The sequence below is a fragment of the Symsagittifera roscoffensis genome, chromosome 7 (assembly GCF_963678635.1).
Source record: "Symsagittifera roscoffensis chromosome 7, txSymRosc1.1, whole genome shotgun sequence".
Lineage (NCBI taxonomy): Eukaryota > Metazoa > Xenacoelomorpha > Acoela > Convolutidae > Symsagittifera > Symsagittifera roscoffensis.
In genome coordinates this window covers 39,800,974-39,817,489 of record NC_087068.1, presented here as the reverse complement: position 1 = coordinate 39,817,489, position 16,516 = coordinate 39,800,974, and the positions used below count along the sequence as shown (strand labels likewise).

At 34.8% G+C, this 16,516-nt stretch overlaps 1 protein-coding gene across 1 annotated transcript in view; it reads left to right on the top strand.

The window, feature by feature from the left end:
* LOC134851450 (mucin-2-like) overlaps positions 1-16,516 on the top strand; it is a 353,473-nt gene that overhangs the window by 192,263 nt on the left and 144,694 nt on the right. Inside the window, exon 4 of the mRNA XM_063867549.1 lies at positions 10,730-10,941. Within this exon, the coding sequence (XP_063723619.1) occupies positions 10,730-10,941 (212 nt within the window). The remainder of the gene's footprint in view (positions 1-10,729; positions 10,942-16,516) is intronic.

Below are 16,516 nucleotides of genomic sequence, written 5' to 3'. Positions count from 1 at the left end.
AAAATTGTCGCTGTGTATTTCTAGGATGTCAAAACCGAAGAAACATTCAGAAGACCAGAATCTAGTGGAAACTACCAATTTGTGACGCCAACTTTTTTCGGACAATAAATCACCACAGCGCAAATCCATTTCTGCAACGATCAGTAACCCAATAAAATTGATGAATGGAACAACAAGGAACACATCAAGATTTCTTAACTAGCCACACATTGTAGTGGAAATTCAAAATTTGTACCACAAAAGATCGTATCAAGGATAAACTCAAAGAATGACAAGTTTCAGAAACATAAAGAACAAAATCAAAGACTTAGTGTTCCCATGAACGTTCAGCTTACCCACCACGCATCAGCAATCAAAAAAAAACTCGCTGCGTATTTCAAAGATGTCAAAACTGAAGAAACATTCAGTAGCCAAGACCAGAAGCTAGTGGAAACTACAAACTTGTGACGCCAACTTTTTTCAGTTAAAAAACCACCACCGCAAAATCCACTTCTGCAACGATCGCTAACCTAATAGAATTGATGAATGGACCAACAAGGAATACATCAAGATTTCTTAACTAGCCACACACTGTCCTGAAAAATGAAAAATTTTGTAACACAAAAGATCGCATCAAGGATAAACACAAAAAAAAGACATATTTCAAAAAGAAAAGAAAATCAAATTAAAACCCAGAAATCCCATGAGCCATCAGCAGACCTACAACGCATTAACAGTCCAAAAATGCCTCGTTGTGTATTTCGAAGATGTCAAAAAAGAAGAAACATTCAGTAGTCATGATCAGAAGCTAGTGGCAACTACAAACTTATGACGCCAACTTTTTTCAGTTAAAAAACCACCACCGTAAAATCCACTTCTGCAACGACCGCTAACCCAAAAGAATTGATGAATGGAACAACAAGGAACACATCAAGATTTCTTAACTAGCCACACACTGTCCTGAAAAAATAAAAAAAATTGTACCACAAAAGATCGCATGAAGGATAAACACAAAAATGACATATTCCAGATACATAAAGACCAAAATCAAAAATTTAGTATTCCATGAACCGTCATCATACCCAAAACGATTTAACAACCCAAAAAATTGTCGCTGTGTTTTTCTAGGATGTCAAAACTGAAGAAACATTCAAAAGCCAAGACCAGAATCTAGTGGAAAATACCAATTTGTCACGACAATTTTTTTCGGACAAAAAATACCACAGCGCAAATCGGCTTCAGCAACGATCGCTAACCAACTGGAATTGGTGATTGGAACAACAATTAACACATCAAGATGACTTAGCTAGCCACACAATGTCCTAAAAAATGAAAAAGAATTTGTACCAAAAAAGATCGCATCAAGGATAAACTCAAAGAATGACATATTTCAGAAACATAGACCAAAATCAAAAACTTATTATTCCCATGATCCGTCGTCATACCAAAACGCTTTAACAACCCAAAAAAATATCGCTGTGTATTTCTAGGATGTCAAAACTGAAGAAACATTCAGAAGCCAAGACCAGAATCTAGTGGAAACTACCAATTTGTGACGACAACTTTGTTCGGACAATAAATCAGCACAGCGCAAATCGGCTTCTGCAACGATCGCTTACCAAGAAAAATTTGCGAATGGAACAACAATGAACACATCAAGATGACTTAACCCCAGCATATCTCCAACGCTTTAACAACCCATTAAAGCGTCACTGTATTTTTCAAAGATGTCAAAACTGAAGAAAAATTCATTAGTCAAGACCGGAAGCTAGTGGAAACTACAAACTTGTGACGCCAATTTTTTTCGGAAAAAAATCACCACAGCGCAAATCCACTTCTGCAACGATCACTAATCTAATAGAATTGATGAATGGAACAACAAGGAACACATCAAGATTTCTTAACTAGCCACACATTGTCCTGGAAATTAAAAATTTGTACCACAAAAGATCGCATCAAGGATAAACTCAAAGAATGACATATTTCAGAAACTTAAAGACCAAAATCAAAAACTTAGTAATCCCATGAACCTTCAGCATACCCACAACGCATTAACAACCCAAAAGTTCATCGCTGTGTATTTCAAAGATGTCAAAACTGAAGAAACATTCAGTAGCCACGACCAGAAGCTAGTGGAAACTACAAACTTGTGACGCCAACTTTTTTCGGACAAAAAATCACCACAGCGCAAATCCACTTCTGCAACGATCGCTAACCCAAAGAAATTGATGAATGGAATACCAATGAACCTATCAAAATGATTTAACTAGCTACACAATGTCATGAAAAATGAAAAAATTTGTACCACAAAAGATCGCATCAAGGATAAACACAAAAAAAGACATATTTCAAAAATTTTAAGACAAAAGAAAAAAAACAAAGTACTCCCATGAATCGTCATCAAACCCACAACGCATCAACAACCCAAAAAAAAGGTCGCTGTAGATTTCAAAGATGTCAAAACTGAAGAAACATTCAGAAGCCAAGACCAGAAGCTAGTGGAAACTACAAACTTGTGACGACAACTTTTTTCGGACAAAAAATCACCACAATGCAAATCCGCTTCTGCAACGATCGCTAGCCTAGTAGAATTTATGAATGGAACAACAACGAACACATCAAGATTTCTTAACTAGCCACACACTGTCCTGATAATTAAAAACTTGTACCACAAAACTTACATGGCATCAAGGATAAATTCCAGATACATAAAGACTAAAATCAAAAATTTAGTATCCCATGAACCGTCATCATACCCAAAACGCTTTAACAGCCCAAAAAATTGTCGCTGTGTTTTTCTAGGATGTCAAAACTGAAGAAACATCCAGAAGCCAAGACCAGAATCTAGTGGAAACTACCAATTTGTGACAACAACTTTTTTTCGGACAAAAATCAGCACAGCGCAAATCCGCGTCTGCAACGATCGCTAACCCAGTAGAATTGATGAATGGAACAACAATGAACACATCAAGAAGACTTAACTAGCCACACAGTGTCCTGGAAAACGAAAAAATTTTGTAACACAAAAGATCGCATCACGGATAAACACAAAAAAAGACATATTTCAAAAACATAAAAACTCAAATTAAAACCCAGATTTCCCATGATCCGTCATCATACCCAAAACGCTTTAACAACCCAAAAAATTGTCGCTGTGTTTTTCTAGGATGTCAAAACTGAAGAAACATTCAGAAGCCAAGAGCAGAAGCTAGTGGAAACTACAAACTTGTGACGCCAACTTTTTTCAGTTAAAAAACCACCACCACAAAATCCACTTCTGCAACGATCGCTAACCCAATGGAAATGATGAATGGAACAACAAGGAACACATCAAGATTTCTTAACTAGCCACACACTGTCCTGAAAAATCAAAAACATAAAAACTCAAATTAAAACCCAGAAATCCCATGAGCCATCAGCATATCCACAACGCATTAACAACACAAAAATGCATCGCTGTGTATTTCAAAGATGTCAAAACTGAAGAAACATTCAGTAGCCATGATCAGAAGCTAGTGGAAACTACAAACTTGTGACGCCAACTTTTTTCAGTTAAAAAATTACCACCGCAAAATCCACTTCTGCAACGATCGCTAACCCAATAGAATTGATGAATGGACCAACAAGGAATACATCAAGTTTTTTTAACTAGCCACACACTGTCCTGAAAAATGAAAAATTTTGTAACACAAAAGATCGCATCAAGGATAAACACAAAAAAAAGACATATTTCAAAAACAAAAAAAAATCAAATTAAAACCCAGAAATCCCATGAGCCATCAGCATACCTACAACGCATTAACAGTCCAAAAATGCCTCGTTGTGTATTTCGAAGATGTCAAAAAAGAAGAAATATTCAGTAGTCATGATCAGAAGCTAGTGGCAACTACAAACTTGTGACGCCAACTTTTTTCAGTTGAAAAACCACCACCGCAAAATCCACTTCTGCAACGACCGCTAACCCAAAAGAATTGATGAATGGAACAACAAGGAACACATCAAGTTTTCTTAACTAGCCACACACTGTCCTGAAAAATCAAAAACATAAAAACTCAAATTAAAACCCAGAAATCCCATGAGCCATCATCATACCCAAAACGATTTAACAACCCAAAAAATGCATCGCTGTGTTTTTCTAGGATGTCAAAACTGAAGAAACATTCAAAAGCCAAGACCAGAATCTAGTGGAAAATACCAATTTTTGACGACAATTTTTTTCGGACAAAAATTACCAGAGCGCAAATCGGCTTCAGCAACGATCGCTAACCAACTGGAATTGGTGATTGGAACAACAATTAACACATCAAGATGACTTAGCTAGCCACACAATGTCCTAAAAAATGAAAAAGAATTTGTACCAAAAAAGATCGCGTCAAGGATAAACTCAAAGAATGACATATCTCAGAAACATAGACCAAAATCAAAAACTTATTATTCCCATGATCCGTCGTCATACCAAAACGCTTTAACAACCCAAAAAAATGTCGCTGTGTTTTTCTAGGATGTCAAAACTGAAGAAACATTCAAAAGCCAAGACCAGAATCTAGTGGAAAATACCAATTTTTGACGACAATTTTTTTCGGACAAAAATTACCAGAGCGCAAATCGGCTTCAGCAACGATCGCTAACCAACTGGAATTGGTGATTGGAACAACAATTAACACATCAAGATGACTTAGCTAGCCACACAATGTCCTAAAAAATGAAAAAGAATTTGTACCAAAAAAGATCGCGTCAAGGATAAACTCAAAGAATGACATATCTCAGAAACATAGACCAAAATCAAAAACTTATTATTCCCATGATCCGTCGTCATACCAAAACGCTTTAACAACCCAAAAAAATGTCGCTGTGTATTTCTAGGATGTCAAAACTGAATAAATATTCAGAAGCCAAGACCAGAATCTAGTGGAAACTACCAATTTGTGACGACAACTTTGTTCGGACAATAAATCAGCACAGCGCAAATCGGCTTCTGCAACGATCGCTTACCAAGAAAAATTTGCGAATGGAACAACAATGAACACATCAAGATGACTTATCCCCAGCATATCTCCAACGCTTTAACAACCCAAAAAAATTGTCGCTGTATTTTTCAAAGATGTCAAAAATGAAGAAAAATTCATTAGTCAAGACCGGAAGCTAGTGGAAACTACAAACTTGTGACGCCAATTTTTTTCGGACAAAAAATCACCACAGCGCAAATCCACTTCTGCAACGATCACTAATCTAATAGAATTGATGAATGGAACAACAAGGAACACATCAAGATTTCTTAACTAGCCACACATTGTCCTGGAAATTAAAAATTTGTACCACAAAAGATCGCATCAAGGATAAACTCAAAGAATGACATATTTCAGAAACTTAAAGACCAAAATCAAAAACTTAGTAATCCCATGAACCTTCAGCATACCCACAACGCATTAAAAACCCAAAAATTCATCGCTGTGTATTTCAAAGATGTCAAAACTGAAGAAACATTCAGTAGCCACGACCAGAAGCTAGTGGAAACTACAAACTTGTGACGCCAACTTTTTTCGGACAAAAAATCACCACAGCGCAAATCCACTTCTGCAACGACCACTAATCTAATAGAACTGATGAATGGAACAACAAGGAACACATCAAGATTTCTTAACTAGCCACACATTGTCCTGGAAATTAAAAGTTTGTACCACAAAAGATCGCATCAAGGATAAACTCAAAGAATGACATATTTCAGAAACATAAAGACCAAAATCAAAAACTTAGTACTCCAATGAACCTTCAGCATACCCACAACGCATTAACAACCCAAAAATTCATCGCTGTGTATTTCTAGGGTGTCAAACTGAAGAAACTTTCAGAAGCCAAGACCAGAATCTAGTGGAAACTACCAATTTGTGACGAAAATTTTTTTCGGACAAAAAATCAGCACAGCGCAAATCGGCTTCTGCAACGATCGCTTGCCAAAAAAAAATTGGTGAATGGAACAACAATGAACATATCAAGATGACTTATCCCCAGCATATCTCCAACGCGTTAACAACCCAAAGAAGCGTCGCTGTATATTTCAAAGATGTCAAAACTGAAGAAACATTCAGTATCCAAGACCGGAAGCTAGTGGAAACTACAACCTTGTGACGTCAACTTTTTCCGGACAAAAAATCACCACAGCGCAAATCCACTTCTGCAACGATCACTAACCTAATAGAATTGATGAATGGAACAACAAGGAACATCAAGATTTCTTAACTAGCCACACATTGTCCTGGAAATTAAAAATTTGTACCACAAAAGATCGTATCAATGATAAACTCAAAGAATGACATGTTTCAGAAACATAAAGACCAAAATCAAAAACTTAGTACTCCCATGAACGTTCAGCTTACCCACCATGCATCAGCAACCTATAAGAAAGGTCGCTGCGTATTTCAAAGATGTCAAAACTGAAGAAACATTCAGTAGCCGAGACCAGAAGCTAGTGGAAACTACCAATTTGTGACGACAACTTTTTTCGGAGAAAAAATTACAAATCGGCTTCTGCAACGATCGCTAAGCAAGTAGAATTGGTGAATGAACAACAATGAACACATTAAGATGACTTAACTTGCCACACACTGTCCTGAAAAACGAAAAAATTTGTACCATCAAGGGTGAACACAAAAAAGACATATTTCAGAATCATAAAAACCGAAATGAAAAAATTAGTACACCAATAAAATTTCAATTTATCCCCAACGCATTAACAACCCGAAAAAGCGTCGCTGTATACTTCAAAGATGTCAAAACGGAAGAAACATTCAAGAAGCTAGTTGAAACTACAAATTTTTGACGACAACTTTTTCGAACAAAAATCAACACAGCGGAAATTGGCTTATGCAACAATCGCTGACCCAGTAGAACTCATTATTGGAACAACAATGAACACATCAAGATGTTTTACTAGCCACACACTGTCCCAGAAAATGAAAAAAATATATACGACAAAAAATCTCTTCAAGGATGAACACATAAATGGACAAGTATGACATTGCCAAATAGAGTTAACATGACGTTTGCGGTCGATGAGCAACCAAGTGTTTGGCAGCAAAAAAGTACCTTGCAGTCAAGAAAAGAAAAATGAAAACCACATTTCAGAACAACAACAAAAGCAACAACTGAACAACAACAACGACAAAAGCAACAACTACAGAACCAACGACAACAACTACAGCAACGACGACAACAACAGCACCAACAACATTCAGAACAAGGATCATCCGAATGGTGTTACTCCCAATTGAATTCATCAATTGTGCTACGAGATACTTATGAAAATGTGTGTCGAGTTATTCAAAAAAAAACCAGACCTGCAACATCTAAAAAGAAAAACTGGCTAAAACTATTTTAACAGCATAGCGGATAAAAATAACATCAATACTGTTATATTTTACGCTTAATATTAAATTTTTTCATCGTATCTCCAATGCACATTGAGTTATCAAATCTGTTATCGAGCTCTTCAACTATTATTAAAGTTTCTCTAACAAATCTGCAATAATTTTTCCTATATACTCATCAAAACAAGCAAAACGGGGTATTTCGAGAAAACTCTCCTCAACAACGAACAAATGGTACCACTTCTACTTGATTCAATCAATTTTTCGACGAGTTGTTCTTAAAAGACTGATGTGTACCCCATTAAAAAAAGACAGGTAACAACAAAAAATGACCAAAAAAAGGACTGAAAACAATTTAACAGTAAATCTGATAATAACAATATCAATACTGTTGTAATTTACGCTGAAACTCAAAGTTTTATCATCCTAGCTTCAATATACAATGAGACATCACATCTTTTATCGAGCCCTTCAACTGGTTTTAACGTTTCTGTAATACATATCCATATATTTTTCCTAAATACTTACCTAAACAAATAAACTCGGGTACTAGGAGAAAGCCCTGCTCAAGACCAAACTTGTGATACTACTTCCACTTAAATCCGTTATCTCTACGAAAAGTTCTTCCTAAAAAACTGATGTATACTCATTGAAAAAAAAAGACTTGAAACAACAAAAATTGACTTAAGAACCTGACTAAACCTACTTTAACGGTACTCATGATGCTAACATCACAAACACTGAAGAATTCTACGCTTAACCTCGAAGTTGTATCATCCTAGCTGCAAAATACATAGAGTTCATGCATGGTCCCATATAAGGATAGTCAACTAGCATGGAGGTCACACGAAAAAAGTTCAAAGACCGGTCAAAACAAGCAAAAACGTGTACTGGAAGACAGTATAGCCCGCGACTGACTGCTATTATAATCAAACCGCTCAAACTTGCAAGATTTTTGTAATATGCACTACTTATAATTCTGTTTTTATGAAAAAACACTTTTGAGTCGAGTATGCACAAAAAGCGCTTTGTTGAAAAACCTGTACAAAAAAACTTGTAAACGTCAGATCATATTTTGCTGAACATCTTGGACGAGTTAAGCACAAATAAAAGATTTGGATTTATGTAAAATTAAAAGAAATACACCAATTCTTAATACTTAAAGCATAATTTAATTTGTCTTAAAACTACGTCTGCTTCTAAAGTCGCCTTGAGAGCTACCGCGTTCGCTCAAACTGAAAGTTTGTTTAGATGTAATTGCAAAATTCAATGTGTTATTTGGCTACATTGCATAGATTTTTTGTTTTTGGTACGACTTCCCTAATAGGTATTCTTAGAAACTAAAACTACAATAGGTTCTTCGTAATCACTCAATTACTTTGTTATTCGGAAACACAGTTGAGCTTCTAAGTAAGTTGCGTTCCTCAGTAAAAACGAAAACTTCAAAGATAAAAGGGAAAACGCAGAATTAGGACATAAATAAATTTTTGCAAACATTGCGCTTTGTCGAAAACACCTTATTTTCTTTAATTTGGCAAAAAATGGGAGTGCTTCAGAAAGCTCTAGTTTTGGTATTTTGAATGAAACTACAATCAACTCAAGGTAAAATTGACTCATAAAGTTATGAGTCCTAGAAAAAAAAACATTGATAACAGAATGACTGACAGCAGAAAAAAGATAAATTCTCAACGAAAACTTATCGGTTTTCAAAAAATGGTATGTTCGAGCTTCTCTTGAGCTACAAATGTTTTTAGTACCGCTTTCAGAGCTTATAATTGCATTTTCTTTGTATGTCCTAAAAAGAAAACGTTTCGACTAGGAAGAAAAATTTGGCTATTTGTTAGCCTTTCGTTCATCCCTGTAAAAATTTTTAGCTTTTTTGATTTTTCTTTGGCTTTGAATGAGTTTCAAGAAACTCCATAATAGTAAAAAAAAATGAGAACGTTTAAACACATTAGACAAACAATCATGAGAACTCCGGTCTCATTTTAAAGTGAAAAGAAACTTAGAAAAAACGTTTTATTCTATAACTTTTGAAACCGATTTTTCAGCCGAAGTTTTCAAAAAAAAATGAGTTAAATTATGAGTATCACTTCATAATTGGATGGGCAAATTTGTTTTGTTTTCCCAAAGACGAATGTTGCGTCAGTTATTCAGGTTTGATTCAAAGGGAATTGTTGTGGCTAGAAATTTGGTTTTTTTAATTTTTTTTTCAATTCTGTTTTCCAAAGATTATGAAATTATATTTCTTAAGAAACCCTAACCCTAAACCTAATCCTAATCCGACCTTAAGTCATTTTCGGAAAAGAGGAACTGTGAGGCTCCGACCTTCGGGATCTCAGTTTGACTCGTCGTAAACTACCAATTTGTGACGAGTAAAACTGAGCAAAACCTCGTTTTAAAACCTCGTTTTTGATGAGCAAGGTTTAAATTGAGCAAAAGCACTCCTAATTACTTTAAATTTGATTTAAAACAAGTCTTAACATGTTTCTGAACATCTTGCTTTTTTTGAAAAAATGGTTATCGTACATTTTTCATATATGGAAATTGTATGATAACCAATTTATTAGCTTCAAACTAAGCTTTCGTTTTTGATGAGCATTGTGCTTTAAATTGAGCAAAAGTACTCTTAAATAATTAAAATTTGTTTAAAAACAAGTTTTAACAAGTTTTTGAAATTCTTGCCTTTCATGAAAAAATGGTTATCATACATTTTTCATATATGGAACTTCTAGGATAACCATTTTTTTCCAAAAAAAAAAAATAAACGTAGTTATTTTTCCTTATCAGACCGTTTTATTTGGTTCAAATAGCCGGAAAAATTATATTGAATCTTTTTTCAATGGTTTTTTGAAATTGTATGAAAAATGTATGATTAACTTTTTTCCGTACATTTGATGTAGGAAATTGTAAGATAAGCATTTTCGGTGTGGCGAAATGTTAGATAAGCACCTGGAGGTCAACCCAGGTAGTATTTCAACTGCATATTAGCGTCACAATACCTTTCCAGGCCTTTTTGTTGGTTTTATTCGGTTTTCTCTATAAGACCGCTCAAAAAGCGCTTAAAAACTGCTAAAATCTTGCTTGAAAAACCCTTCAAAAATCACCGCAAGAAATGAGCGGTTTTTGGGCGGTTTTTTGAAGCAAGATTTGAGCAGTTTGAGCAGTTTTCAAAAAAACACCCCAAATCGCCCAAACCGCTCAAACCGCTCAAACCGCTCAAATCTTGCTGGAAAACCGCTCAAACCGCCCATATCTTGAGCGGTTTTTGAGCGGGATCTCGACCCGGGAACCCATTTCATCGCGAATCATCATAACCAATTCAAAAAACATCGAACAGGTACCTCCAGCCTTGGGCCCCTAGTAAGCTTCGGTTTTTGTTTCAGGTGTGTACTTGGGACTCCTTTTTGCAAGAATATGCCGTCGACGATTTTGATACTTTCGGAGACCCTCAGTGCTTACCCCTTTATGAGTTTCCAAGTGGTTATATTCTAGCTCTCTCGCAATCGACCAAACAGAACGAGCCTCGGTTGCTGAGCTATTTACCCACTGGTCATTACACTCCATACAACAACCTTTTCGAGGAAACCAACATAAGGTTAGAGTTCTCTCAGAAATGAAACAGTTTTTTCACTGAATTGAATTATGGGCTGTTGGAACGATTTTCATCATCGCCAACAAAAAAAGTTTTCAAGATAAATCCTAGGGATAAATCCAAGGTGGCTAATACACCAAACACCGATCAGTTCCAAAAAGACCGTGTATTTGTCGCAGTATTCTTTTCGGACTGATAGGCTCGTGTAACCACTTGGCCAATTTTCATGCTAGTCGTACTCTAATTCCCTGGTCTCAAAACATCTGTACGAAACATTAGCAAACATGAGGTTAAGTTCAGATCGACATTATTCAAATACGACCTTGAAGCAGTCTGACCAATTAAATTGAGTAAAGTTCGAACATTTTTGAGTTTAAGATCAGTTAACATGAAAAACTTTACCGTTTTTATCTAAAATAAAACTATACAAAAGCGTGAAGCTAAATGTTTGTAACAACCCGATCGCACGTATCCGTATTAAACTGTTTTCGAAACTTTGTTGAAATTTTTTAGTCGTTGGTTGAACTTTAGACATCATTTATGGTCAGTATCAAAAAAAAACTGAGAGAGAACTTTCACTGAATAAGCGATTGTGCACAAACTTCTCCAAGAGTTATGAAATCAAATATAGCAGTTTTTGCCATTTTGACAATCTCTGTTTTTCTCATTTGCTACTCTCCCAAGTCTGCAATTAGAAACTCAATCGAGAGAGCAAATTGCTAGAATCATCCCCGCTTAAGCGTCTAAGGTTCAGTTTTTTACATTACGAGGCCAAACTGTGCACTGGATAGGCGCACAATTTTGTGTATGTATGTTCCTGGATTCCAAAGACAAATCGTTAAACATGTTCCAAAATGTAAGTGGATTCCGCGTACAAAAACCTGTACCGTAAATTTTGTCGGCACATTTGTTTTGTGGCGGATTCTGCAACCAGCAAATATATCTAGTTGTTCTGGATTCTGCAACTGTACGTGGATTCCGCAAAATGTAAGTGGAATCCGCAAAATTTAAAAGGAATCCGCAAATTTAAGTGGAATTCGCAAACAAAATGCGGAATCCAATTACAATTTGCGGAATCCACTTACATTTTGCGGATTCCACTTATAATTTGCGGATTCCGCTTACAGTTGTCGATTCCGCAACAGCTCAATGTAACTATACACATGTCTTATTATTTGTTTGTGGGTTCCATACTGTTCTGGCTTCAGCAAATACAGTTGCGGATTCCGCAAATTCGCCTAGTTTGGAGCGATCTTGTGCGGTACAATGTTTTAAGTATTTGTTTGAGGAATCCAAAACGCAAAGAAGATCAAAGAAAAGTAGCATTGTTTCGAACTCCCCGACAAATCTGATTTTGGCTTGTTGCGGAATCCGTTTACAATGCACAGAATACACAGTTTGGCCTCGTAATGTTAATTGTAAATCATTTAGTTCAAATTTTCGAAACTTTGACCTAATTTTATATTTTTTTAATTAATCAAACTTTGAATAAAAGATTCATCCATGAAACTTTTTACGGAAAAGCTAATTTCGTAAAAAGTGTTGCTCCAAATTTTTTAGAAACGTCAAAATTCTGAACTTCTGTCCGTTTTTTGGAAAATTTTTGTGATTTCCTGAAAGTAGCCTGACATTTCCGAGATTCGTGGTTCAATCGGAAAAACAAGCTGCAAAATTTTTCCCTGCTTTTTTGAGTTTCTCTTAATTTCTGTAGTCAAATTGGCATGGTCTGAAAAAAAATTTCTTCTGAAAATGTCACCGTTTTTCCAATGAACGCAAATTTGTTTAATTTTCTCAAAAAAACTACCCGGCTGAACTTACCCTTATGGAACCTGATCTAAATTACGTTTTATTATTTATCAATTAGATATTTTACCAATGTAAAATATTTAATATTAACCAATCACAATCCATCTAACTAACTACCCACTTATTTGTAAGTGCTGAAATTACTTTTAATTTCAGCACCAGAGAGATTTGAATTTAACTTAGAAATTAGTTGCCTCTCCGAGTACTTCAGTAGCCGCAACAATACCAGTATACTCTAGATCTATTGAGCCTAGCAGAGACTAGTTAAACACCCTGAGACTAGTAGTTATAAGAGTAAGATTAGGATCGGTATTAGACTAAGAAGTTGCACGAATCTATCCGGCCGAAAAAAAGATAGCGTGACGAGCAGACGGTGTACCCTATCCGAAATTACTCTATGAGATAGACCCCCATATCTAAACTCATCTGGTGCAACCATAAGTCCCGAACAAGACCTTAAAGAACAAATTAGCTTAGAACTAACAAAAATTAGATTAGAAATAGACAAAAACATTTTCAAAACGTTGCACGACAATAATTTAATCAAATGGTCTCTACGACTCAATAGACCAGAGCCGCTATTCAGTACAATACGAGAACTACCCGGTATTGGAAAAAGACCTCGGACAAGGGACGACATACGACTACATATAAACTTACCATTTAGTTTCATGGTCGTACGGCAAAAGCCAACATAAACTTTTATATTTAGAGTTTTGTTAGCAATGAATTTAGATTTTCATTTCCAAACATAAAATCCCTGAAGAAAAATCTTCAATGCATCTACCAGGCGCTAAATAAATTACTATTGTTCAAAAACGATTGAAAAAAAACATCTCTAATCGTTTCTTCCTCTACAGTATTATATAGAAGATATTTGAAAAATAGTTTATTCAAAATAAAAATAAAAATTAGTAGCATGACAATAATTGTTAGTAAACATAAAACATCTTGTTGTTCCGGCTTCATCACCTAAACATAACAGCAATCATAAATCAACTAACTTCATCAAAACTAAAATTCACAAATTGTTATTTTAAATCTTAAATTATACATTCCCTAAACTTAAATTTTCTAAATTTAAACCAGATCATCAAGGTTTATCATTGGATCTAAATTAGTTTTCTATTCTCAATTTTATTTCTGATCATCAAGGTTTATCCTTGGATCAACCAGAACAATTTTGTTCTCCCCCATCCACTTATCAAGTGTCTAACGACCTCATACGTCGATTCACTATCCCACTTTTTCCAAAGACCCAGGACTAATAGAAATTTTTCAAATACTAACCATTCAAATTAGGCTAAACAGTGAAGAAGTTCGGTCGTTCATCCTTCACTTGACCCCTCCTCTTATACGACCCAGGATAATCTTAGACTTAGTAAGTTTAAAATAGTACCTAACGAACTACTTGCGTTCTAATTATACCTGAACCTTGTGGATCGATTTACTATTCTCCAACCCTTGTGAACAGAATCACTAAACCAACCCTCAATAAAAAGACCCAGGCTAAGCTAACCAAAAAATCGTAAGGACTAACAGTCTAGGAAATTAAAATCACTCACAAACAAATTTGCATCCGTCATCCTAAACCTTATGTCATTAAAGAACCTAGGAAATAAACAAACAATCGTCATACACAATTGTGAAATCTAAAATCAAAATTACGATCTTTTCATAACCCGGCATACACAAACAGTTGAATGCATTCACACAAAACGGCAAACACTAGAAAGAACAATTCTAAGAAAGCAAAGACAATTAACACGAAAAAGATTTTCAAAATACAGAAATGCATTCTCAGCATCAGAAGTTAGTAGTCTCGATGCACTATACAAAGTAGAAGACTCAATAAATCAAACTTATCCAATCCAGGATCCAGTAAATTTTTCCGATTCAGAAACAAATACTATTTCATCGAAAAAAGGAAAAAATTGAATAAAAAAGAAACAAAAACACAAACCAGTACATATATACAATTGGAGTCAACCAATTAGACACATTAAAAATTATATAATAAAAGTTATCAAACGAAAAGATGAGCAACACTCAAAGTGAAGAAAGTCTCGATGAAGAACACGCTTTCCCCTTCATTATAAATTTACAAAATGATAGAGGACAAATAAAATTTTGCAAAAATTTACTCATAAATTTATTTGAACCAGGAAGCAGTCCCTGTAAAACAGAATTTCCAGATGTAAAAATCAAAAGACAAATAATAGATAATTATCTCAAAGATATCTCTAAAATAACACAACAATACGGTATCTACACGATATGAATCAGTACACCAAGAAGAGGATATAATAAATATTTTATTCAAACAGCGGATCTTGATCTAGAATTTTCAAAAGTATTCACAGAATACATCAAAAATATACAATACCATAATTCACAAAGAGCAAACTCAAAATTCACAAATGAAGTTTTTGCTATAATTTATGCATATTTAACTATATTAGAAAAAACAGAAGTTCAAAGTACATCACCAATCCAGACATCTAAACATAAAAAAGTCAGAAATGAAATCACCGCATTTTCTACATTTTTAAACGCAATTCGTGAAAATTTTTACAGCAATGATGTTTCACAAAATACCAAACATGATTTACAAAAAATACTAGCATGGTTTACAAACGATTATTTCACACATAATTTAGATTTAATTAGCCAAGCAAGAAAAAATGTTAGACCTCAAAGTAACAATGACGACACTGTCATTGCAGAACAATCAGATTATGTTTTGGTCTCAACCAATTATTTATAAACATCCCAGTCGACTTTTTAAGTCAAGCAATAGATACAATATCTATTCACCCAGACTATATAAAAACAAAACCATTAACAATTGATGCAACACCCTTAAATTATTATACATTTTTACCCAACACACAAAATAATAGTTTAAATTCAACAATTATACATCATGAAAATCTCATTGGAACTGGAAGTCTTACACAACAAGATATTCAAACACCATCACACTTCATAAATGAAGAAATAGTCCAAATAACAATAACCACTACGCAACAGAGGATCTCACCGATACATCCAAACCTTACAACACCAAGAAATAATAATGCAACATCACCACAAGTAACATTACAATCAACCGTAAAACCTTCGGCTACCCTTGCTCCTAAATATTCCTATATGGATTACCGAACATATAGACCAATGACAAAACCATCAAAACCACGAAGAACATTCACAAGAGATAATTTTGCAGAACACAATTATAATTATGCACATTCGTCAAAAGCAAACTACCATCCACGAAAAAATAATAATCATGTATGTTCTCACTATTGGGATAACCCAATGACAACACCAACTCAGTAAATTTTCAAACTAATTCACATCCTCCACAGGATCATAGTGAAAATTACCCATTCTTTTAACAAAAAAAAAAAAAAAGCAAGCATCTCATAATACGGATTATTTATCATCTGATGATGATTATTTACAACCAGATATTTTTGCACCATATACCCAGGAATATCGCACACAAGGATCGCGACAACCTCATACATATAAGAGAATTTTTTCTCCAAACCCAACAGATACACAAAATCAACAACCAATACACATGCCAAATCCAATTAATACCCAATCTTTTCAACCGATGCAACCACAAAACCCAATGACTATGCACTCGTATCAACCAAATCAAATGCAAAATGAGATACTATTACCATATTATCTACAACAACATGAAATTACAAAAAATCAATTGACAAACTTTTCGCAGATAACAAATGCCGCAGAAACA